Here is a 24,842-nt window from a genome sequence, read left to right as displayed (position 1 = left end):
ATGCGCATGAAGACCATCAGTGAACATGTTGTAGACCACATCCAATATGAAGTTGATTTCCTCTTCTGCATGGACGTCGATCAGGTTTTCTTACACAAATATGGGCTAGAGACCCTGGGGGAGTCAGTAGCTCAGGTACATTCTCATTGGTATAAGGCCAATCTTACAGAGATACCTTACGAGAGAAATCAGTTATCAGAAGCATATATACCTATTGGTCAGGGAGACTTTTATTACCATGCTGCTGTGTTTGGTGGCACTCCCATTCAGGTTCTCAACATTGCCAGGGAGTGCTTACAAGGAATCCTGAACGATAAGAAAAATAACATTGAAGCCGTGTGGCATGATGAAAGTCACTTAAACAAGTATTTCTTTCTCCATAAACCTACTAAACTCTTATCTCCTGAATACTGCTGGGATTTTAAGAAAGGATATAACAGTGATATTAAAACTATCAAAATATATTGGGCTACTAAGTACTATAAAATTCTGAGAATGACCCAGAGCCCTTCCTCAACAGTTCTGGATTTATGAGCACCATTTTATCTTGTATCGTAGATAATTAGCACTTGACACATCTTAGCACTGAAAAAAATCACTAACGAAATGGCAAGCTCACCAACACACATCCGCATACTTTTCCTCACATTCATTTTGAATCATATAACATGGGATATAGCAGTTGCAAAATGAATGTATTGACATCAGATGATGATATCCTGATTTCATATCCTCTGTGAACGTTGAGGATACATCATTTGTTGGAGCACATTGAACAAAATAGAATCTGTCATGAGACAATGAAACCTGAAATATTTTCATTGATCCAAGTACGTATACATTTCTCATGCTGCTTAAGGAAAGGAATCATCTAGAAGTGTGGATAAGGAAAAGTGACTGCAACTATACTAAAATACTCTCTATGTAAAACTGAAGGCATTAATTCTGCCACCCGATGGTCAGACAAACTCATTTAGGAAACGGAGTTATTCAAAAAGAACTACATGAATAAAACTGCAAACTTGTTGTAAGAATTAATGAAAGAAAATAAACATAATACATAGAGAAAATTGGAACTCCCCCTTTTCTCTCCCTTTGAAAATCTGTCCCTCAATATTCCTTTTATATGCATTTATGTACCCACGGCATGAATACATGCACACACACGTGCCTGTTGTGTGCTTCTGTAATATTTTATACAAATTGACTTATTCCACTCATGCACAACACATGCGTGCACACACACACATTTGTCAGTAGTCAGGGTCCATTTAGGAAAACAGAAACGACTATTCTAAGTATTTCAAACAGTGAAAATTTAACATAGGGAATTGGACATAGGGTATAGGTGATAAAAGAGCTGAGGAGCATACAAGGGAGAGTGAGGCAACCCATAATTTTATTTTTTTAATGAAGGCAGCAGGACTCCTAGGATGGGTGTCCAAAAAGAGTTCCAACCTAGCACGAGTTGCCTGGCATAAGCTGGGGTAACAGAGAGAGGAGTTCTAGTCACTGCTAGAGATGCCTTTCAAAGGAGATGAGAGAGAGAGAGAGAGAGAGAGAGAGAGAGAGAGAGAGAGCTTTTCTCCTATACTGTTCTCTTCTGCCAGTGTTTTCCATTGTCTGGTGCTATTACAACAGTCAGGTGCCAGGGTGTCTGGGAAATGCAGTTTTCTGCCCCACTGAGCAGAGTGTGGGGAAAATGAGAGAGATTTGAGAGTCAACAAATCAATGGCTACTACAGTCCACCCACTTTGCCACAAAGCTCCCATTCTTACCCTTCTACCCATTCCTAAATCTCATAAAATGACTTCATGTTTCCACCTTGGAGAATTCAACTAATTTGTACAAATAAAGAATCACTTTATTCCCCAAAAGGTGAAACACAAAGTAGTTTCCGTCACCATGTCCAGGAACCCCAGACGATAGAATTTTCTTACACAGGCTTCCAGTCCTGCCCAATTCTTTAATTTTAAAACAAGCGACTTTTAGAAGTTATATATTCAACTTACATTCTAATTACGTATGTCACCCAGTTAGATTTTGGGCCTACCCCCAGCCATGGGTGCCTCATGACCACACACACGCGTGCGCGCGCGCACACACGCGCACACACACACACACACACACACACACACACACACGGCACCGTAAGAGCCATCTTTGTTCTGTGTCCATGCCTTCAGCCGACAGTTTAAACTTTTAGATTCATTATTTTATTTCTGTAAACTCTCCAGAACAGTCAGAAGCATCAATCCCATCCCACAGACCTTGTACACATTGTAACCACGAAGGTGACTACAGCAGCTATGTAATGTTTTAAAGTCTTCCCTGCAGTTGACACTTCTTACCAAGCAACGATAGGTGATAAGATCATTTAAATAATTGTCATGCCACAGATGTCTAGTCGCCCACTGTAGAATAGGGTTCTACTTGTAAGGAGTTTCATGTTAGTCCAAACTAAAACATCCCGATACCAGTATCCCATTTTGAAACTATTTCTTAGGACCTTTGGTAGATAGTTGGCAAAATGGACATTATTATCCCCTCTCTGTATCTGTCCTTTTTGCATAGCCAGACATGTGAATATAGACCAGCAAACCTCCAACCTATCGGCCAGAATCCTGTCGTGACACAAGTGCTCCGCAAGCTGAGATTAGGCGAGCCTGGCCCAGAGCAGTGGCAAATGACCCATAAACTCAGGAACAAAAATCAAGCATTGTTGCTTTACGTCTTCAAGGTCCAGGGTGGGTTTTTATACAGCAAAAATTGATTGATATCAGAGCACTCCAGTCCTGGGAACTACCAATCAGGGTCTGGTCAGAAAAATCTAGGTATTTCAAATAAGGGATTTTAATTCAAGAATTAGTTACACGGGTGATGGAACTGCTAAAGAGATAGATGGGACAGTGAGGAAACTGAGAAGCTGCAACCATCCCAAGGGCCAGAAGAGCACATGAAGTGGGAGGTGTTAGGAGAAGCCAAAAGCCAGGGTGGTCAGTGAGAGATACAATACCGCGCAACCATGAAGCATACAGCTATTGGATGGAAGCTGGAATCATAAAGGAGATTTTCAGTTTTGTGCTTTCTTTTTAAGCTCACTAGTGCCGTTAGATACAGCCATTTCACATGCCAGTTGGTCCTTGATATCTTTATGTCCTTTATTTCATTAAATAAGTTAATATATGTGCATAGTACAGTGCCTGGCACATAAGTGTTATATCAGCCATTGCTATCATCATCACCATCATACAGTTTTATGGCAGGAACTATTATTGCTCCAAAGCCTTTGCTTTGGATGAACACCTCATTCATGGGAGCCCAGAGGTAATAACTTACCACTATATTCCACAGGTTGCCAGAAATCTATCTCTGTTCCTTTAACCCCAAACAGGACTCATCTAAACAGAGAAAGAATTTATGGAATGGCAGGTTGGGTAGGAAAAGTGAACCCTCAAGTCTTAGAGTGGCCCAGCACACACAAGTTTCTCATTCACCCTACGTATCCAGTGAGGGTTGGAGACAGGCCATCTGTTCCATATTGTCACTTGGGGACCCAGAATAATGCAGGGTCTGCCATCTGTGGTACCACTAGTCACAATGTCACGGGAAGAGAGACACTAGAGAATCACATAGGGGCTCTTCCGTGCCTCGGCCTGGACATATTGCATGCCCCCGCCTGTGCAAAGGAGCTGGAAAGTGGAGTCTGCCATTTGCCTGGGAAGGAAGGGAGAACTAGTGAGTAGTGAATAGTAGCAATGTTTACTACAGAAGGGCAGGAAGCAGGTCACAGTACTTAGCAAATCGCTGCGAAAAAGAAATACAAAGGGACTATGGGAAGAAAGGCACGGATAAAATCTTGCCGTATAATCTGTTTGAACACCAACCCTGACCCCACCATGCATTATCTCCCTGCTGACCTCCATACTCTTGGAAACATCTGCCATAATGTTAGTCCTTGACTCATTACAAATAATCTCAAAATGACCTCCCTGAAGTCCCAGGTAGGAGAACTGATGAACATGCCAGGCAGTCTATGTCATGTGTCCATATTTCAGCTACAAGGGCTATGGAGAGGAAATTTGCCTATTTTAGCTTCCATACTGGACAGAGGATGCTGTTGCATCTTGAATTTAGGATTCATGCTAAATAAAGGGTATTCACGATCTGGGCAGCCAAAACATAAAAATGTGCACTCTAGAGTTCAAATGTTTTACCTATGTAAACATTTCATATGAATAGAATTGTATAGTATTGTGCACTTTTTTTGGCCTGGCTTCTTTTACAATACAGTTATTCTGAGGTCCATTTATGTTCTTGCACGTATCAATATTTTGTTCTCTTTTATTGCTGAGCACCATTCCATTGTACGGACACGCGCCAGTTTGTTTATTCATTCACCTGCTGACAAACATTTGGGTTGTTTCCACCTTTTGGCCACAACCAAGAACACAGCTATGAATGGGCATGAACACATCTTTTTATGAACATAGGCTTCCATTTGCCAGATTGTAGGTAAGTGTGTGCTTAAATTGTTAAGAAACTGCCAAACTCTTTTTCAAAGTAGACATGCCATTTGACATTCCCACCAACGGCACGTGACAGTTCCAGTTCTGCCACCCTCACCAACACTTGATATGGTCAGTTTTCTTAACATTAGCCATTCTAATAAGTGTGTGATATTATATTATTGTGGTTTTCATTTGCATTTGCCTGAAAACTGAAGAAGATAAAAATGATTTTTTCATGCACTTAGTTGCCTTCTATACATGTTTGAATATTTTGCCCATTTTTACTCTATTTCTCCCAATCTGTAGTTTCCTTTTTATTGTCTTGTTTTTTGTCCTATGTTTTCTTCTATATGTTTTATTGTTTTAGATTTTAATTTCGGTGAATGACCCATTTTGAGTTAAGTTTTGCTTATGGTGCAAAGTACTATCAAAGTTATCTCTTTTCTTTTTTTTTCATATGGATATCCAATTACCCTAGAGCTATTTTTTTTTTAAAGACTATTCTTCCTCTAATGAATTGCCTTTTCCTATTTGTCAAAAATCAGTTGTCCATATAGGTATAGGTCTATTTCTGGACTCTTGATTCTGTCCCAATGATTTATTTGTCTGTCTTAAAACCATATGGTCTTAATCACTGTATCTTTAAATCTAAAATTATGCCAAAATAATTGACAAAATAAAAAAAACACAGAAACCTAATGGAAAATAAAAGCTATGAACAGTTAACGGAGAAGGAATGACAATGGCCCTTAAACAGGCAAAAGAATGCTCACCATCAGTCATTTAAAAAAGAATGTAAACTGAAACTACACGGAGATACAATTCATACCTTTCAGATTGTGAAACACCAAAAATTTTAACAAAAATTTTAACTGTATTGACAGGGTGTGAGGAAATGGGTACTTTCATCCGTTGATAGGACAAGTTAAACTGCAACAACCTCTATGGAAAACAATTTGGCAACATTTACTTAAGTTTTAAATGAGTATAACCTTTGATCCAGCAACTCTATTTCTAGGAATTTATCCTGCAATATAGTTCAACATGAGCTCATTGAGCATATTCAAGTATTTCCACTGTGGCATTTCTTAAAATAGCAAAGACAGTAAACAACCAAAATGTCTGACAACAGAAAACTGGTTCAATTATGATGTAGACAAAAAATGAAATACAGTTCACTAGAAAAAGAATGTTAGATGTATGAGATGTAATGGAATGATGTTCAAAATACACTGATGAGTGAGATATTCAAAGTACCCAAGAGCCCGATGGAGGCAGCCAAGGGGAACATTTTCTCCTCTTAGCAGTCACACAAAAGGAGGGCTGCAGAAACTGCAAGTTTCGGCGCCTCTGGCTCACTGTGTGGAGACAAGAGAAAACCTGGAGATGGGCTGGGTAAAAGACACATCCTGGGTGCCTCTTCCAAGGGCAAGCAAGGAGGAAGCTCCTGGGCCTGGAGGGAACGGAGGAGGCCTCGCCCCCAACAGCCGCTGGCTAGACCCCTGTGCCCTGCCTCCGAGGCTCAAGCGGCTGGCTCTACCATGCTCCCCCAAATACCCTTCACCCGGTTCCAGAAATAAAATAAATGTTTTATAACAAAACAAAACAAAACAAACCCTAAAGTACTGACGAGTGTTTTTAGTATGCTGCCATTTGTGTGAAAAAGAGGAACTATATATTCTCTCTCTCTTTTTATTATGTAGAATGCATATTTTATTATATATATTTATATAATACAGTGTTATATATAAATATAATACACACACACACACACACAGATATAATAAAACCCAAGAAACTGAACAGCAATTGCCACTAGAAATGGGTATTGATAGAGTCAGGTGCTTCAGGGAAAAGATGATTTCATGTGCATTATATAACCTTTTTCTATTAGAATTTTTTTACTCATGTGTCTTTTTCAATATGTGAAACTAATTTATTTTTAAAGAAGGGCAAAATAAAGGTGCATGCTATCTCAGATTAAGAGTGATTATCTGAGGATAATGTGATTACATTTGATTATCACTTTCTCCTTTGTGCTTTTAGGCCCCTGACACATTTAAGAACCTGAAAATGTGTTAGTTCTATAATCACAAAAATAAGTACTTTAAAAATATCCTAAGAAAGCTTACGAAGGGATTAGCTTTACCCGGGATAATTGGAAAATGCCCAATATAGAATGAAGAAAAAGATTTGCACTTTTTGTGTCATTCATAGACACACATATACACCCACAGCACACCATTCAAAATATATTTCTATAAGTAAAAATGAGTCATTAAGAAAGGTAAGAAAGTACAACAAAAAGCACTAAAAGCAAAACGTACTTAAAATTCTTTACTTTTTCAAATGGGACAAAGTTCTACCATCTGGTAAATGAGAAGAACTTGCTACCGAAGGCATCATTATGACAGTATCATTATGACTGTCTAATGCTTTCATCATCAGAAGAGTCTGGTGACATCACCATTAGCAGACAGTCGAACACAAGGAGAATATTATGCAATATCTATTTTTTCTTTTACAAAGACACTAAAATATGATGCTCGGAAAGGATCCTAAGACCTACTCTTTACATCATCAAAACTAAAGGTAAGGCTCTTAGGAAGGAACTGCATGAAAGTTTAGATGACTGGGCAAAATCATAGGTAGGGATCACCCCCAAACCTTGCTCTTAAAAATATATTGTACAAAATGGGTGACATGTAAACATATTACTGGTCTTTAAGAATAATATAATTGAGGGCACATTGTCAGAAAACAATCTGGCTAGGTGGAGTCTTACCTCAGACATAGGGTATTTCTAATATTCTTGAATTTAAAAGTCGGTCATTTCACTTTGCTGGGACACTAAAATTATGCCCAGTTGAAGCTTTCCCAGTCTGGTATTATCTATACAAGAACTGTCCAAAGAAATATAATACTAGTCATGTTTGTAACTTTAAATATTCTGAGAATCACATTGCAAAAAAGGTAAAAAGAAACAGATGACATTTATTTTAATTTTTTTGAACTTCAAAGTACCTAAATTTATTGCAGTTTTCAATGTGATTATTAAACATTTAAAAAAATTTTAAATTACAGTTGGCATGCAATATTATATTGGTTTCACATGTACGATATGTGGTTAAACACTTACATATAACTTATGAAGTGATCTCCCCAGTAAGTCTAGGACTTACCTGGCACCCTACATATTTATTACAATATTATTGACTGTATTCCCTATACTATAATTTACATCCCTGTGACTATTTTATTCGCTACCAATTTGTACCTTTTAATCCTTTTCCCTCCTCCTTTCATTCCCCCAACCCCCTCCCATCTGGCAATCATCGAAATGTTCTCTGTATCTATGAGTTTGTTTTATTTGTTCATTTATTTTGTTTTTTAAGGTTCCACATATAAGTGAAATTGTATGGTATTTGTCTTTCTCTGTCTGACTTACTTCACTTAGCATAGTACCCTCTAGGTCCATCCCTGTTGTTGCAAATAGCAAGATTTCATTCTTTTTATGGCTGAGTGATATTTCATTGTATATATATACACCACATTTTCTTTATCCAATTGTCTGTATCAGTGGACACAGGTTGCTTTCATATCTTGGCTATTGTATATGAAACGTCTTTCTCTGTCTCTTGGTGTAGTCTTTGTTTTAAAGTCTCTTTTGTCTAATGTAAGTATATTGCTACACCATCTTTTTTTTTCATTTCCATTTATATGAAATATCTTTTTCCATCTCTTTACTTTCAGACTGTGTGGGTCTTTCGATCTAAAGTGACTTTTGTAGGCAGCATATGTATGGGTCTTGTTTTCTTCTCCATTCAGCCATACTATGTCTTTTGATTGGAGCATTTAATCCATTTACATTTAAAGTCATTATTGATAGGTATGTAGTTATTGCCATTTTATTATTCATATTTTACATTTTTCTTCTTCTTAAAGAAGTTCCTTTGACATTTTTTATAATACTGGTTTGGTAGTGATGAACTCCTTTAGCTTTTTTTTGTCTGGGACAGATGACATTCATTTTGATAATATATTTCGTTTAACCCACTGTATCCAAAATTTCATTTTAACATGTAGTAAATATAAACAACATTAATGAGGTATCTTACATTATATTTTCAAACTGAGTCTTCAAATTCCGTTTGGACTAGCAACATTCCAAGTATTCACGAGTCACTTGCTGCAAGTGGCCACCATACTGGAAGGTACAGATCTAAAACATTTTGCTCATTAAGTAGGTTTTCAAAAAGTCAATATCAGAGACTTCCATTTTACTCAATACATAACCCAAAAGCAGAATCTGTTCTCAGATGATACCTACTAAAAACCAGTTTACACTTGCAAACAGAAATCCTGATACCTTCAACACAAACTCGGTGCATTGACTGGAGCCAAATATTCCATTGTAGAGCTTAATGCCTTTAATTTAGACTTTTAACCACTGTTTACAAGGATATACCTGTGAGAGAGCTCATAGATTTTTAGGTCACTAATCCTATGGTTTTTGAGTAAATTATTACTCAATATTTTGGTGAGGAAAAAATACATAATTATCAACTATGGGGAAAGAATACATCCCAGTGCTTAAGGATGTCTTCTTAAGTCCCTCATTTTATTTTCCCAGAACCACAAGTTAACTAGAACAAGAGTTTTATTGAATTGCCTTTATGCAATCATGGTGGACTTTGATAAAGGAACACAAAAGAAATGTCACCCACACTCTGCACCTAATCTAAAAGGGACCAGCGGCAACCTAAGGGAGATTTTTGCAGGCACTTCAAACAATATAAGTGGTTTCCCTGGCTCAAGTCTGCATTCTTTTTAAGGCTGAGCATTCTAGAATCAGACACATGGTGGCCAAATTTCCATAAATTAATTCATTAATAGAAAATGGTAAGGAAATTGTTTTGTATTTTCCAAAAAATCCTTATTCTTCTTTTGTTTTCCAGCAGAGAATGAATTCTAAATGGAAAATGCTGTTATTGATTTCATTTGCTTTATCACTGATGTTGATTAAGCATCATTTCCGGTAAATATAAAAGATTAATGAATCATTGACTTAAGTGATGGGCAAATTTGATCCAAAATAGTGAGTTCTGTCCAAAAAGTCTTAGTAAAGACTCTCTAAGTTAATCAAAAATTACCTCCTCTTTGGGGTATAAATCAAATCATAAATACATTAATTCTTTCCAACACTCAACAAATATTTATTAAGATCTTCTTGGCACCAGGCCTTGTTCTAGATGCTGGGAAAACAGTGAGAACCCAAATAAAGTGACTGTTCCTAAGGAAGTTTACATTCTAGGTGGATAAAATGGCCAATAAGCAAAGAAATGTATACTATAATGTCAGGAGCATTGTATTCTATATATTAATAATAATGCTATGAAGAAAGAAATCAGACAAGATAAGAGGATAGAGAGCGTTGGGGGGGCTATTTTAGATATATTTTAAACTACACCAAAATTCCATCTCATAGGACCAAGACTCAAAGCAACCTGCTGTAGAAACACAGCTGTACTGGGAAACAAATTTGCTAACCTGCTAAAATTCTCTCACAGATAAATTCAAATTCTTACTTCAGCCATGCCTTCCTCCTCATGGTCTTTTTTAAAAAAAGCCAAAAAAAAACAAAGCAATGTAATGTTACTGAACACTATTTGAAAATCAGCTACATTGTGGGAGCTAATGTCTTTTAAAATTAACCCCCTTGCTTTGTTTCCACGTGTTATTGGCCCTGTGGAGTATTGTACTTTAAGAACTCGTGGTCACTTGTAATAATATCACTAATATTTCTTTGAGGATAGTAATGGGCTATCTGAATCAAAAAGGAAATTATAGACCATAAGCTCACTGCACATTACAGAACTGTAACATTATGCCTGGCACGTACGTAGTAGGTGTTCAATAATTATTTGGTTAACAAGTGAGTAAATGAATGGATCTATAGTCTAGATTTTCTGTTATTCTAATTGCAGTCGGTTTTTGTTCAAATTTAATATTAATACCTTTTTAAAAATTTATCTAAAGAATAAAGAAGCACCTACAGAAGACAAGTCTCTGCTGGTAAGATTCTTTGTTCCATAAATATTCTACAAACAGTGGATTGAGGGCAAACTGGCTGGTTGCTAACGGCAGTGGCGGTCAGAAAGCACAGAAACCTAGACTAAATTCTCTAGAGGCAACCACTGATAAATTTCTTGGGTGTCATCTCAGAAATAGTCATGTGTATGAGTTCGTGAAGATATGTGTATGTGTACATCTCCAAATTTGGCTCACTCGACACATTCACCTGCATACACCAGACAAGTTTTTGACATTTTCTATAGTTTAAGTATCTCTGTCCAGGATGATGGTTTTCTTTAGATTGACAGCCATCATTAGTCAAGCATGTTTTCTACCATTGACCATGGTGTAGGACCTGAGAAATTAGTGAGACCAACCATCAAAAAAAATCGAACTTAAAAAAATTCATTTGTCACTGTATATTTTTAATGAGGTTTGGCAGGGATGCTTTGGATTTTGAATGAGCACAAGGCTTGGACAATCCTATAGGGAAATACCTTTGACTAAAAACACCTCTGAAATGTCAAAAAGCACTTTTGAAGAGTTATTTTAATATTTGATTTTGAAATAATTATAGATTCACAAGGAGTACAAAGTGGTCACATGCACCTTTCACCCAACTTCCCCCAATACTACTTCGTACATAACTGTTGTATAATATCGAAACAGGAAATTGATGTTGGGACAATGTATGTATATCATTACATGACATTTTATCAAATGTCTAGGTTTGTGTAGCCACCACAGCCATCAAGATACAAAAGTATTCAATTACCACAAAGATCTTCTCGGAGCTACCATTTATACTCACACCCAACCTCCTCTCCCTGACCCTCCCTAACCTCTAGTACCACTACTCTATTTTTAGCTTTATAATTTTTGTCATTTTGATGTTTATAAATAGACTCATACAACATACGATCTATTGAGATGAGCTTTTTTTCATTTAGTGTAATGCCCTTGAGATCCAGCTACATTGTTGTGTATATCAATAGGTCATTCCTTTTTATTCCATGAAGGGATGTACCAAAGTTTGTTCAACTATTCACCTACAGAGGGACGTTTTGGTTGACTGTTCTTATAGCACCTGGAAAATATCGATCCATTTCCTTTTGGGTCCATGGTTTCTGATGAGAAATCCACTTTTATTCAAATTATTTTTTCCCTATAGGTAAATCATTTCTCTCTTCTGCTTTCAAGATTTTTTTTTATCTTTAGCTCTCAGAAATTTGACGCTCATGTGCCTTAGCATAAGATTTCTTTAGGTTTATCCTGTTTGGGGTTCACTCAGTTTCTTGAATCTGTATGTTTATGTCTTTCGCCAAATTTGGGGGAGTGTTCAGCTATTTTTTAAAATACTTTTTCAGACCCATTCTCTTTCTTTCCTTCTGGCACTCCAATTACATGAATGTTAGATCTTTTGTTGTCATCTCACATGTCCCTGACATTTTTTCCCCCCACTGTTTTTCTCTCTCTTATTCAGATTGAGTGATTTCTATTATTCTCTCTTTAGGTTCACTGATTCTTTCCTCCATCCTTTCCAGTATGCTGTTAAGCCCATCCTTGAGTTATTTCAGTTAATATTCATAGTTATGTAATCAGCACCAAACAGTGACGTCATGTTATGAGTGCAATATATATTTGTTGAATGAGTGGATTACTCTTAACCTGATTTTCATTTTGTACCCAGGGATCATGACACAGAAGAACCTCAGCTCTCAGACTGGTTTAATCCTAAGTAAGAACAAAAAAAATCTGCTTACAACAAAATAATAATGATAATAATAATAATAATAATAATAATAATAATAATATAACTCAATTTGAATGGTGGAGATTTTTTTTTCATCACCAAATTGTAGCTATCCTGGGAGGCTTCCAGGACTTAGAGATTTTACTTTTAAGGCTTTTATATACAAAACCAGGGTATGTTTATAAAGAGTCAGGCAATTAAGGGTCAAAATGAGAAAGATATTATTTGGTTTAACGATCCTGTTTTTTTAAGGGAAACAAAAGAATTTCTTTAGAAGCAGCCCAAAAATGCCACTAATGACTCTTCTTGATTTTGGCATTAACATTCAGGGGAGAAGCCCATTCTTTATAATGGCTATCTGGTATTCTACTTTATGGCTGCATAGCATAGTTCAGCCAACTCCCCACTGGTTTTGTATTGTTTGCAATTTGGGGGCTATTGTAAGTGATATTTCAATAAATATCTTTGTACATAAGTTTCTGTATACTGTTTTGTGAATTTATCTGTAGGATGAATTCATATTGTGGCATCAGTAATTTAAGAGGATATAAGGATTTAAAATTTTGATTCAGGTTGCTAATGCCATTTAATGATTATACCATTTATTTTCCAATCAGCAGTGGATAAATGCTGATAAAATTTTATGTTTTATATATTTATATTTTATTCTATCAAACATTTTATTTTTGGCAAAACTGTTCATTAAAATATCTTAATTCAATTTGCATTTCTGTAATTATTGTTAAATTTCAGCATCTTTTATACGTTTATTATTTATTTGGATTTCATCATCTGTGAATTCCTTTTTCATATTTATATTGTTTAAATGAACAGGTGCACAGAATAACATTAAAAATAATCCTTATTTCATAACTCATCTCATCATTAGTTCATGCAAAACCTACTTACTTATTTGTGCGCTTTCTTTCTTGCTTTTGTAAAATGAAACAAAAATTACAACCATAAATAAGTTCAACATAAGCTTGTGTCCTTTCCACTACCCCAAGTCTCTTTCCTCACCCTATGACTCTAACAACCACCTCCTTGAATCCTGGTTGATTAGCCCCTTGCTTTCCTTTTTTAAAAAAATAAATTTTATTAGGGAATATTAGGGGACAGTGTGTCTCTCCACGGCCTATCAGCACCAAGTCGTTGTCCTTCACTCTAGTTGTGGAGGGCGCAGCTCACTGGCCCATGTGGGAATCGAACCGGCAACCCTGTTGTTCAGAGCTAGTGCTCTAACCAACTGAGCCATCCAGCCGCCCCGCTTTGTTTTTATAAATATAGATTTATATTATCCATATATATTCTGAAAAAAAGTCTATTTTTAAATTTTAGCTGTTTATAACTTTATAAGGAGGATATCACGCTGTATGTAATCACCAGGGACTTATTTTTTCCCATAATATTAGATTGCTAAGATTCATCCAAAAATTGCATATCACTGTCATCCATTTGGATGGCTACATAATAATTGATTATGGAATTATACCACAGTTTGTTCACCCACTGCCCTGCTAATGGGCACTTAAACTCTTTCTAGGTTTTTGCTGTTGTGAACATTAAGACCCTCTGATCTTGGAAGATGCTTTCCAGGGAGTTCAAAGAGTTTAAAGTATGAAAAATAATTATAAATAAAACAACTGCCTAACATCTCTGACCTCATATTTAGCTACTGTCTCACCCCACTCTAATCACACTGGCTTCCTTGATGTTCCTCAGATACACCAAGGATGCACTCACCTCAGGGCCTTTGCACCTTCTGTTCCTTCTGCATGGACCATTCATCCTCCAAATAGCCAAACGGCTCATTCTCTCACTTCCCTCAAGACTCCACTCAAATGTTATCAGTGAAGCCTTCTCCGACCATCTCATATAAAAATGGCATCCCCATCTCCTTTCTTCCCTATCGTTTTATCGTTCTCCATTGAATTCATCAGCTTCTGACATACTGCATATTTGCTTATTTATTCATTTATTATCTGCCTCTCCTCACTAGAATGTGCCTAGAAAAGAGCCTAGACATAGTAGACGCTCAATATTTGTAGACTAAATACACACATAAAACCTTTGGTCTGATTGAAATGATAGCACTTTCATGACAATGTAACAGTGGTAGAAGGCATTCTTTACTTTAATTGGAAGGCTTCTGCTTTATTATTAAGCGTCACATTGGCTTTGAGTTGAAAATAAAATGACCTCTTCACTATTGAGATAGCAGGGAAGAAGCTTTTTTTGTTCTTATTTATTAGGAAAAAACCATAAGCTTAAAGTAAATACGAAAGAATAAATGTCTCAGAACAGCCAAACAAGTGTGAAAAATAAGACAATTTTGCCTTAAGAAATATCAGAATATATTTTCTAACACCACAATGATCAAATCAACACGGACCGGATCAGAAGAATAGTACATCCAGAATTAGATCACAGTACACTGTATAAAAATTGATATGTAACAATGGTGGTATTATAAAACTCAGTGAGGACGGCTATGAACTAGGTACAAAGAGAATTCCCAAAGACAAAGATCTGATCCTAGCCCTGCAGACCCTTGAGAGAGCTCTTATATGGAGCTTCCCTCCCCATAACCAGCTTCTACAATTTATGACCAAAATTATTTGTTCCAAATATCATACATGACAGATTTACTTAATTTGGGGAGAAATTGACATTTTTCCATTTCAATAAATACTTATGGCTAAAAAAAATTAGGAAATGATGAATTATTTCATAAATTGGGCTGGTATTATTGGCAATTTCAGTGGGAAAAATGTGGAGCCCCCATACCACAGCATATATAAAGATATATTCCTGAAAGAGTAAAAACTTACATTTAAATGTAACGCAATAAAAGTTCTTATTAAAAGTCAGTACGAGAACATGTAAAATCTAGGTAAGAAGGAGATCTTCTTCTTTTCTTTTTTAAAATTTATGGGGGTGACATTGGTTAATAAAATTATACAGCTTTCAAGTGTACAATTCTATGATAGATCATCTATATACTGCATTGTGTGTTCACCACCTAAAGTCAAATCTCCTTCCGTCACCATATACTTGGCCACATTTACCCTGTTCCACCGCCCCCTCTCCCCTTACTCTTTGGTAACCACTAAACTGTTGTGTCTGTGAGTTTTTGTTTGTCTCGTTTGTTTGTTGCTTTCAGCTTTATATCCCACATATGAGTGAAGGCATATGATTCTTGACTTTTTCTGTCTGACTTATTTCACTTAGCATAATAATCTCAAGATCTATCCCTGTTGTCGCAAATGGCAGTATTTCATCTTTTCTTATGGCTGACTAATATTCCATTGTATATATGTACCACATTTTCTTTATCCAATCATCTATGAAAGGACACTTCAGTTGTTTCCATGTCTTGGCCACCATGAATAATGCTGCAATGACCACAGGGGCACATATATCTTTACGGATAAATGTTTTCAGATTTTGGGGGGTAGGTACCTAGAAGAAGGGTTGCTGGATCATATAGTAATTATATTCTTAATTTTTTGAGGAACCTCCTTACTGTTTTCCATAGTGGCTGTACCAGTTTACATTCCCACCAGCAATGTATGAGGGTTCCTTTTTCAAGAAGGAGATCTTCTTAATCAATGTTGGAAACCTAGTAGCAATTTTAAAAATTCATTTCACTATATAAATTAAAAAAAAAATTTAATTTGGTTTAAGAATCAAAATTTAATAGATGAGAAAACCATCTGGGAAAAAATTATTTGTAATACAGATGATAAAGTAATTATCTAAATATAAGGAACTCTCACGAATTACTGAGAAAAATTGAGAGTTCAAAATAAAAATATGAAAGTCATAGTAGAGCAAATTGAGATAGCCAACAAGCATATGAAAAGATGCTTAAATTCACTGGAAATTAGAGAAATGTAAAATAAAGTAATAATGAATTTTTATTCCCATCAAACTGGAATTTTTTAAATGCTACAGTCTAATAGTGTAGGGAAAATTCTTGTGGAGATATGAATTACAGCCTTTTCAAAGGTAATTGGGAATATCTATTAAAAATGAATGTACAGGGACGGCGGATGGCTCAGTTGGTTAGAGTGCGAGTTCTCAACAATAGGGTTGCTGGTTTGATTCTCACATGGGCCGATGAGCTGTGCCCTTTACAACTAGATTGAAGACAATGAGCTGCCACTGAGCTTCCAGAGAGGCAGCCGGATGGCTCAGTTGGTTAGAGCGCAAGCTCTCAACAACAAGGTTGCCGGTTCAATTCCCGCATGGGATGGTGGGGTACGCCCCCTGCAACTAAAAATTGAAAACAGCAACTGGAGTTGGAGCTGAGCTGCGCCCTCCACAACTAGTTTGAAGGACAACGACTTGGAGCTGATGGGCCCTGGAGAAACACACTGCTCCCCAATATTCCTCAAAAAGAACACCAAAAAACCCCAAAACGTACACATAGAGCAATCATACTCCTGAAACTACCTAGTAAAAATAATAGCCACAATACATAAGGACATAAAGTTAAGAAAGTTTATGTATCATTTCTCATAGTGACAAAAATCCCAGAAATAAAATTAATATTTATTCTAAGGAAATTGCTAAACAAACTGTCCACACCTTGAAATATTATTCAGCCATTAAAACGAATGAGTAAGAACTAGACCAGGTCACCTGGAAGGATTCCCACCAGTTGTGTTGAGTGAGAAAAGCAAGCATTATCTCATTACAGTAAAATTAACAATATTTTAAAAGATTGGATATATATTTTATGTATATATGTGTTTATGTTGTACACATATTATTTATAGAATATGAATATAGAAGGGAAAGAAAGAAAAGTACACAAACTAGGCTGTTAATATGGCAATCAAGCCAGGAAGACAGGAAGTGAAGAAACTGTATATGATGGAGCAGAAGTAGATGTGGACAATGTATACCTTGGAAATTCTCTAGTGCGATTCTATCATGATACTGTCCATTTATGGTATATTTATTTCCAATATTTTACTTCTGCCTTTGACTCCTTTTAGTCTCATGCTCAGTTTGCTAGAACTAGATGTAGGTCAATATAGACATGACTTACAGGAAGAGCCCCCACCTTCTCTCTCCAGATAAACTTTTTGGACAAATGATACCCTTCCATATTGTTAACATGAATCACGTCTCACCCAATCTTCATGACAGTGATACCTTATAGCATCGAAATCATTTCAAACTCATTTTAATACCTATTTTCTCTTTGTTAAAAATGTGCATCTCTTGGGCCATATATATTATTTCTCTCCATCATCTTTGTGCTTCATTCTATCATTCTATCCTTCACACCTACGATAGTCTATAGTACTATGATAGTTTAGCCTTTTATCTGTGTACTTCCTTTCTGGAAATTTCCATTGTAAGCAATATACTTCATGATGAGGTCATTTTGTGTTCTGCTCAACACCATGGGCTCAGGCCTCATGCAATGTCTCCTAAGCTTCTCAAATACAGTGGTACCTCGGTTTTCGAACATAATCCGTTCTGGAAGACTGTTAGAGTTCTGAAACATTCGAAAACCAAGGTGCAGTTTCCCCCTAGAAAGTAATGCAAAATGGATTAATCCGTTCTAGACCTTTAAAATCAACCCCAAAACTGCAAATTTAGCATGAATTTTACTATCTAATGATACCATAGATCCAAATTTATGGTGTTCGTAAACCGAAATATTCGTCAACGGAGATGTTCGAAAACTGAGGTCCCACTGTACTGAATCTATCTGAGTACGAGAGAAGCAACTCAAGTGAGATGAACTAACGTTTCATGAAAGGGCTGTTGGCAGATATTTGGGCAAAGTTAAGAGACCCAACAAAGGATATGGAGATACCAAGGCACTTGCAACAGCAGGAAGCTATGACCACCCAGGCCTAAAGGGATAAGGGAAGGGATGGTGTTACTGGAGACCAGGGATTTCTGGAACCATGAACTAGCCGCCCAACAGAAGTTGTGGTTGCATCTAGACATAGCCACTGCTAAGATCTCAACAAAGCTGGGAGAGAGAGGAGGAGAATAGATAACCTCTCTTCCTGCCCTCTGATCTTATGCTGGTGCCTCCCTTTAGCAGAACCCACTGGAAGCCATATAGCAGGGGGCCTTGGGTGATCAGTCTGCTCTCAAGGCATACGGATAGGCAGAGAAGAGCTGAGGATGGATCGAGACGTGGTAAATGAAGAATGACTAGTACAATCCACCTGTTTTGCCACTAGCATCATTTCTCAACTTTCACTTAGATGAAAAAGTTCATGTTCCCCAAACAGGAGAGAGAATTCTCTCCCCAAAGAGGAGAGAATAATTAACATAACAAATCATGGCTACAATCCCACCTCTGTAGTTATTCAGGAGGTTAGTAATACAGGAAGGAGTTAATAATCATTGCTCCATGATTTCCCTGACCACTGATCACCCCTTCAGTGAACCGAGTTCCTATCTGATGGGGTGACCCAAAGCTCGATTCCTGAAGTCTGAGTCCCTTAGGCGTCCCACCTTATTGAGTTGCCACAATTTCCCATTGACTATTATTACTGGAAACGGGTATTAAGGGGCACCCCAGAGAACCACTTGGGTTCTCCATGCAGCCCTCCCTGCCATTGCATAAGTGCACCTAATACCCACGTCGTGATGAAGACCTCTCATCCAGGCCAGTGCAGTCATACCATCTGCTGCCTGTTAGCTCAGCAACATGAGGAACCTCAAGTGACCGGCTAGCAGGTTCTCAGAACCGTGAATTATTCCCTACAGGAAGGACTCCTCCCTTGGGACGTAGGAACTTTAAACCCACTGAAGCCACGTTCACAACAATGGCAAGTAAACATTCTATAAGAACTATTAGATGTAATCATGAGCAGAAACATGCCCGCATCCATCTTGCTTTGTGGGCTGTGTATATTAGCTTTGGAGGAAATGGTATCTCATGCTACTCTATGCTTGAGTATGAAGATGTAGCATAGAGCATGTACCTCAATGTCTCAGCCAGTTATCGCTGAACTCACACTGAAATTGAGACTTGTCCTGGCCACTCCAGTTGCCACCAGGCCAGCTGCCTCCAGACAGTGGTGCACGTAGTCAGACCAGAGAACTTTATGGAAGTGAGTCATCTGCCACACTACTTTCACCCTGAAATGTGTCCATTGCGTGGAGGCAATGTGATGTGTGACACAAATGGCAATGAATAGAAGATATTCTGCAAGTTCACAAAGCTGGCAGATTTGCAGGCAGGGAAAGCACATGCCTACCCAGAACGGGAAACATTCCCGAGGGAATGATGCTGCCCCTTTCACTATGGAGTCTAATATAATCCACCAGCCATCAGTTGGCGGGCTGGTCCCCTGGGAAACAGTGTCATATTATAGGCTCAGTGTTGGCCCCTGCTGTTGGCAGGTTGGGCACTCAGCACTGGCTACAGCTCAACCTTAGGAAGAGGGTGTCTGTGGCATTGAGCCCATGTGTAATCTCCCAAGTAGCTGGGGCTACTTTGTACATAGACACTAAGCCAGCCACAAGGGACGCTAGGCAGGGCATCTGACTGACACCCAGAGGACAGGTCATCTCGTCCACCTGACTACTGAGAGCCTCCGTGCAGACGATGCCTTCTGGGCAGCATTTACCTCCCAGGTGAAGAGTTTCATCCCCTCATAATATAATATAGTAATATAAAGAGTAATAAATCAAACGATTCTAAGTCTCTTCCCCTTCTTTCTCTTCTGTTTATCAGGCAGTTTCTAAACACAGGTCTTTATTTGCTCTCTGCTTTCAGAGACTCTTTCACTCCGGCAGCAAATCCTTAACCTGATCTAATGAAGAAAGGCATGATCTTGCAATGCTTTCATATTCTCAAATAGATACTGATTTGTATCTGTGGTGCACCTAATTTCTAAGCATCATCACTGTGACAACAGTATATCGGGCCAGTATGAAGATGGAGTTTAAGACCTCTGAGACAAATAGAAATATATGGCTATAAATTCTAAGTCCAGGGAGGGTTTAAAAATAAATGTATAAAAAAATAGATGTAAGAAATTCCTAAGACAGTTAGAAGAGGCACTTTTGAAAAATTGGCTATTATAATAGACCCCCTTATCTGCAGTGTCGCTTTCCATGGTTTTAGTTATCGGTGGTCAACAGCAGTCCAAAAATGTAAAACGGAAAATTCCAGAAATAATCGATTCATAACTTTTAAATTGCATGCTGTTCTGAGCAGCATGATGAAGTCGCACATATGTCCCACCCATGGCGTGACTCATCCCTCTGTCCAGGGTATTCACTTTGTATGTGCTGCCACCCATTAGTCACCTGGTAGCCATCTCAGTTATCAGTGCGAAAAAACATAGTCTGTACAGAGGGCTCAGTACGATCCAGGTTCAGGCATCCACTGGGGTCTTGGACGGTGTCCCCCATGGATAAGGGGGGACTACCACTGTATATTATTATTAATATACTATTAATATGCCAAATCCTGGTCTGGATTTGTAATTAAAACCTACAATCACCAATAGCAAAATGGCTTCTCCCTTTATATTCAGTTCTTTCCAAAATGAAGTTCTTAATTTGCTTTAATAGTTTAATGCCCTGCCTCCAGCTGCTGCCGTCTTGTTATTATTAGAAGCAAACCTATTAATTCTCCCGTTTTGGACTAATCTCACTTTTCTTCCTGGTTGCACCAAAGGGCCTAAAGCATTAGGGGAAAAATGAAAAGAGGCTACTCTAGAGCTTCTAGGAAAAGAGCAGGGAGGAAGAGAAAAAGGAGAAGGGAGTTACAAAGAACAAGATAGCAGGAGTCAGTGGTGCTGCCTGCATTAGCCAATAATCAGACAAATGTTCAGACCCTGGGCTACTTCAGTTTAAAAATCCCTGGGCTCAAAAGGCTCTCTGGTGCAATGACTAAAGCATAGAGTCTGAAGCCCAACTGGTGAATCCTGAACCCTGACTCTGCCATTTATTAGCTGTGTGATACTAAGCAATTTACTCAACCCGTCTGTGCCTAAGTTTTTGTCATAGAAAAAATAGGGATAATAATAGTACTTATAAGACATCGCAAGGCTTAAACAAGTAATGTAAAGCACTCAATTCAACCACGCCTGGCACATCGTAAGTACTTTCTGACCATTAGCATATTCACTTGGACAACTTCTGCTGTCATAATAAAGTGGTGCCTGCTTAATTGGTTTCTTGTTTGTTTAACAGAAAACGCCTTGATGTCATAACAACAACTGACTGGCTTGCTCCAGTCATATGGGAAGGAACTTACAATACACAGGTCCTGGAAAAATATTATAAAAGGCTGAACATTACCATAGGATTGGTGGTATGGGCTAATGGAAAGTAGGTGCTATTCATATTCACCCTTTTTTATTTTGGAAAAATGGAGCTAAGCACCCATAGACTCTCTATACCCGAAGAGCTATTCATGATTAGCCCTAATCATTATTTCTGGCTGATCTGTATACTTATTCATTTATAGTGGTTATTTTCTCCAGCCGGGACTGAGTTGTTAACACTACTTGGAAATCTTTTCATTAATATCCATTTAACTCTCTTTGTCTTTCTTCATAATAAACTTTATGGTTGTTCTCAGGCCCCAAGCTCACTACATTCTCTAGCCAATACCGTTAAAGCTCCAGACCCAACTTCTCTCCCCTTCCCTACGGGTAGATCTTTAGCAACAGTGACGTGTATATTCAACCTGATGATTTTTAGTTTTTTCTGTTTGTTTGTTTTCTCATGTCTCACAGGTTTACAGGAGAGGACCTGAAACAGTTCATCCAATCTGCTAATAAGCACTTTATGATTGGCTACAATGTTATCTTTTACATCTTGATGGATGACTTCTCCAGGCTACCTCACATAGAGTTAGGTCCTCTTCGAACATTTAAACTACTTGCTACTGTATCAGAGGGAAAGGTGTGGGAAGACTTAAATGTCATAGGCATGAGGAACTTAAACATGTACATCATAAAGCATATCAAGCGTGAAGTCGACTTTCTCTTCAGTATGACAATAAACCAGATCTTCAAGCATGACTTCGGAGTGGAAACCCTCGGCAAGTCTGTAGCTCAGCTTCATGCATGGTGGTATTTTGAAAATGCTAAAAAAGTCCCTTATGAGAGAAGACCTAAATCAGCAGCTTTCATCCCTTTTGGAAAGGGAGATTTCTATTATGACAGTGCAATTTTTGGTGGCACACCCCAGGAGGTTTTAACTTTCACTGCAGAATATCAAAAAGCAGTCACTAATGACACTAAAAATGGACTTAAAAGCACATACGAATGTCACCTAAACAAGTATTTTTTTATCAATAAGCCCACGAAGTTGTTATCCCCAGAATACAATTGGGATCCAACTTTTAGAACTCCTCCACAAATTAAACGGGTTAAGATAGCACGGCAGTCAAAAAGGATTTGATGGTTACTTACTTCATTAGATTTATGGGTTAATAAAAGACTCACAATCATTACTTAAAGACAAAACAGCAATTTTTTTCAGTATTTTAGAGACTTACAAAAATGTGTGATCTTTGAAAATAATTTTTTTCTTCTTATAATTTTGAACCACCTAAATCTACCTATGCTGGAGTAAGAATAAATGGATGATAATTTAATGTTAATACATAACGATGCTATTATTTATATGTTTAAATAATGCGGAGGCACAGAATGACTGTTTTACAAACAAACAAACCTAGATTGTAGTTCAGAAAATTAGATCGATAGATAGATAGGTAGGTAGGTAGATACAGACATACAAAAATGTCAAAGGAATCTATGTAAAGGAAAAGATAAATATTCATCTACTTATCAAATATTTAATCTGTTTTTCAGTGTTGTGATACATATTGCTTGTCATTAATCTCAATTAATATTCAATCTATCTAGTACCTGATTGAATTTAGGTGAACTAGAAACAGTCTATCGAATTTGTATCTTATTTTTACTGTTACAAAGATATTGAGTTCATTTTTTTAAATGCACATGAATTTTATTTTAAAAAATAGATATCCACTGAATTCTATGACAAATATATTCTTCCAGGTGCAGTCAGGGATAGAAAAATGTAATGACAGAAAGTGTGACAACACTGCCCCCTGCAGTTATGTGAAAAACAGAACATGTACCTGTGAGCCTGGTTATGTAGATAGCAAGGTTTCCAAGCTTTCTTCCTGTTATTTATAGCACAGTGTAAGGATAGAGATGGATTGAGGAAAGACGTATAAAATAAAAGAGCTTGATTTCTTTGAGACTTCTGGTCTTACACAAGAAGACATAGACTCACTTTTCCCTGTTACTCCCCTCCAAATACACTAAGAATTCTGCACATAATTACAGACAACTACAAAAGGCCTCTGAAAAGTGAAAAGATTAAGGCAGACTGGCTAGGGACCTTATGACTTGAGGAAAACAAGGTGGTGAGTTCCCTGGAATTCCTTTTTGTCTCCCATATAGCCCAGACTGAGCACAGGAGAGGCCTACACCTCAGAACCACCAAAAGGCACAGACAAAAATAAAAGTAGTCTCTAGGAAAAGGCAGCTCTCTGGCTGAAGGCCCAGGAAAGAGGAAGCCCAGCAAAGACCTACTGGGAAACCCCATCCCTACTCCACACCTAACTGGCCTTCTCTACCTACACCAGCAGCACCGGAAAGAGTTGGCCAAGAATTCCACCCAGAAGCACCAACAGGCCCAGTGTCTCCTGGCCCTCCACTCAGCAGTAGGGGAGACTGCTCCAGCATCTCGTGGGCCTCCACCCAGTGGCAAAGGGTGACCCCAACCACTCCCACCAGAGGCAGAGAGGGGCCCAGGTGGATGCTTCTTACTCAGCAGCACTCGCAGACACCGAGTAAGAAGCCTATTGGTGCCAGGTGACATAGAGAGAAGGTCATGGGAGACACTCTGTGTCAGAGACCCAGCATCCTCCACTCACCACCTAGTGGCACCGGCATAGGGAGCCCAAGAAAGCCCCTCAGGCAACCGCAGCAGTGACCAGCAGGCACTGGGTGGCCCAGAGAACAACTCAGGGAAGCACCCAGCGCCCCATGGCCCAGCATCGCCCACCCCCCACCTAGCAGGACCTGCCAGGGAAAGTGCATTCCACCCCTGCAGGTAGCATCAGGGGGAGCCCTGGTGGAGCCAGGTGAACAAAGTGGACAAGAATAATGCTGTATAGTCTCTGAAACCTATACTGTCATTGGAACCACAGCCCCCAAAAGTAAGCCAGGGATTATGCACTAAACATAAACAGGTGACTTCCTGCTGAAATAAAAGATTTAAATGGAATGTGGCATCTCAAAACTTAATACTCAAAATGTCTACAATAAAAAAGATCACTCATCATACCAAAAACCAGAAAAGTCACAACCCAAATGAGAAAAGGCAATCAACTGATGCCAATAGAGAAGAAATCAGATGCTGAAATGCTCTGACAAGGATTTTAGAGCAGCCATCATAAAAAATGTTTCAACAACCAGTTCTAAATTATCTCAAAACAAATAAAATTTAAAACT

General features: G+C 38.0%; 1 protein-coding gene across 1 annotated transcript; it reads left to right on the top strand.

Moving 5' to 3' along the window:
• LOC308505056 (glycosyltransferase 6 domain-containing protein 1-like) lies at window positions 1-22,749 on the top strand (the record flags this gene model as incomplete). The annotated part of the gene is made up of 6 exons (XM_081066708.1): window positions 1-135; window positions 9,470-9,549; window positions 10,551-10,586; window positions 12,277-12,324; window positions 21,532-21,669; window positions 22,080-22,749. 6 exons carry the CDS (start codon window positions 1-3, stop codon window positions 22,747-22,749), a joined length of 1,107 nt encoding a protein of 368 aa, XP_080922834.1.
• Window positions 22,750-24,842: the final 2,093 nt, after the last annotated feature.

The sequence above is a fragment of the Rhinolophus hipposideros genome, assembly GCF_964194185.1.
Source record: "Rhinolophus hipposideros genome assembly, chromosome: 11".
In the NCBI taxonomy this organism is placed as follows: Eukaryota; Metazoa; Chordata; class Mammalia; order Chiroptera; family Rhinolophidae; genus Rhinolophus; species Rhinolophus hipposideros.
This window is presented reverse-complemented; position numbering and strand designations above follow the sequence as displayed.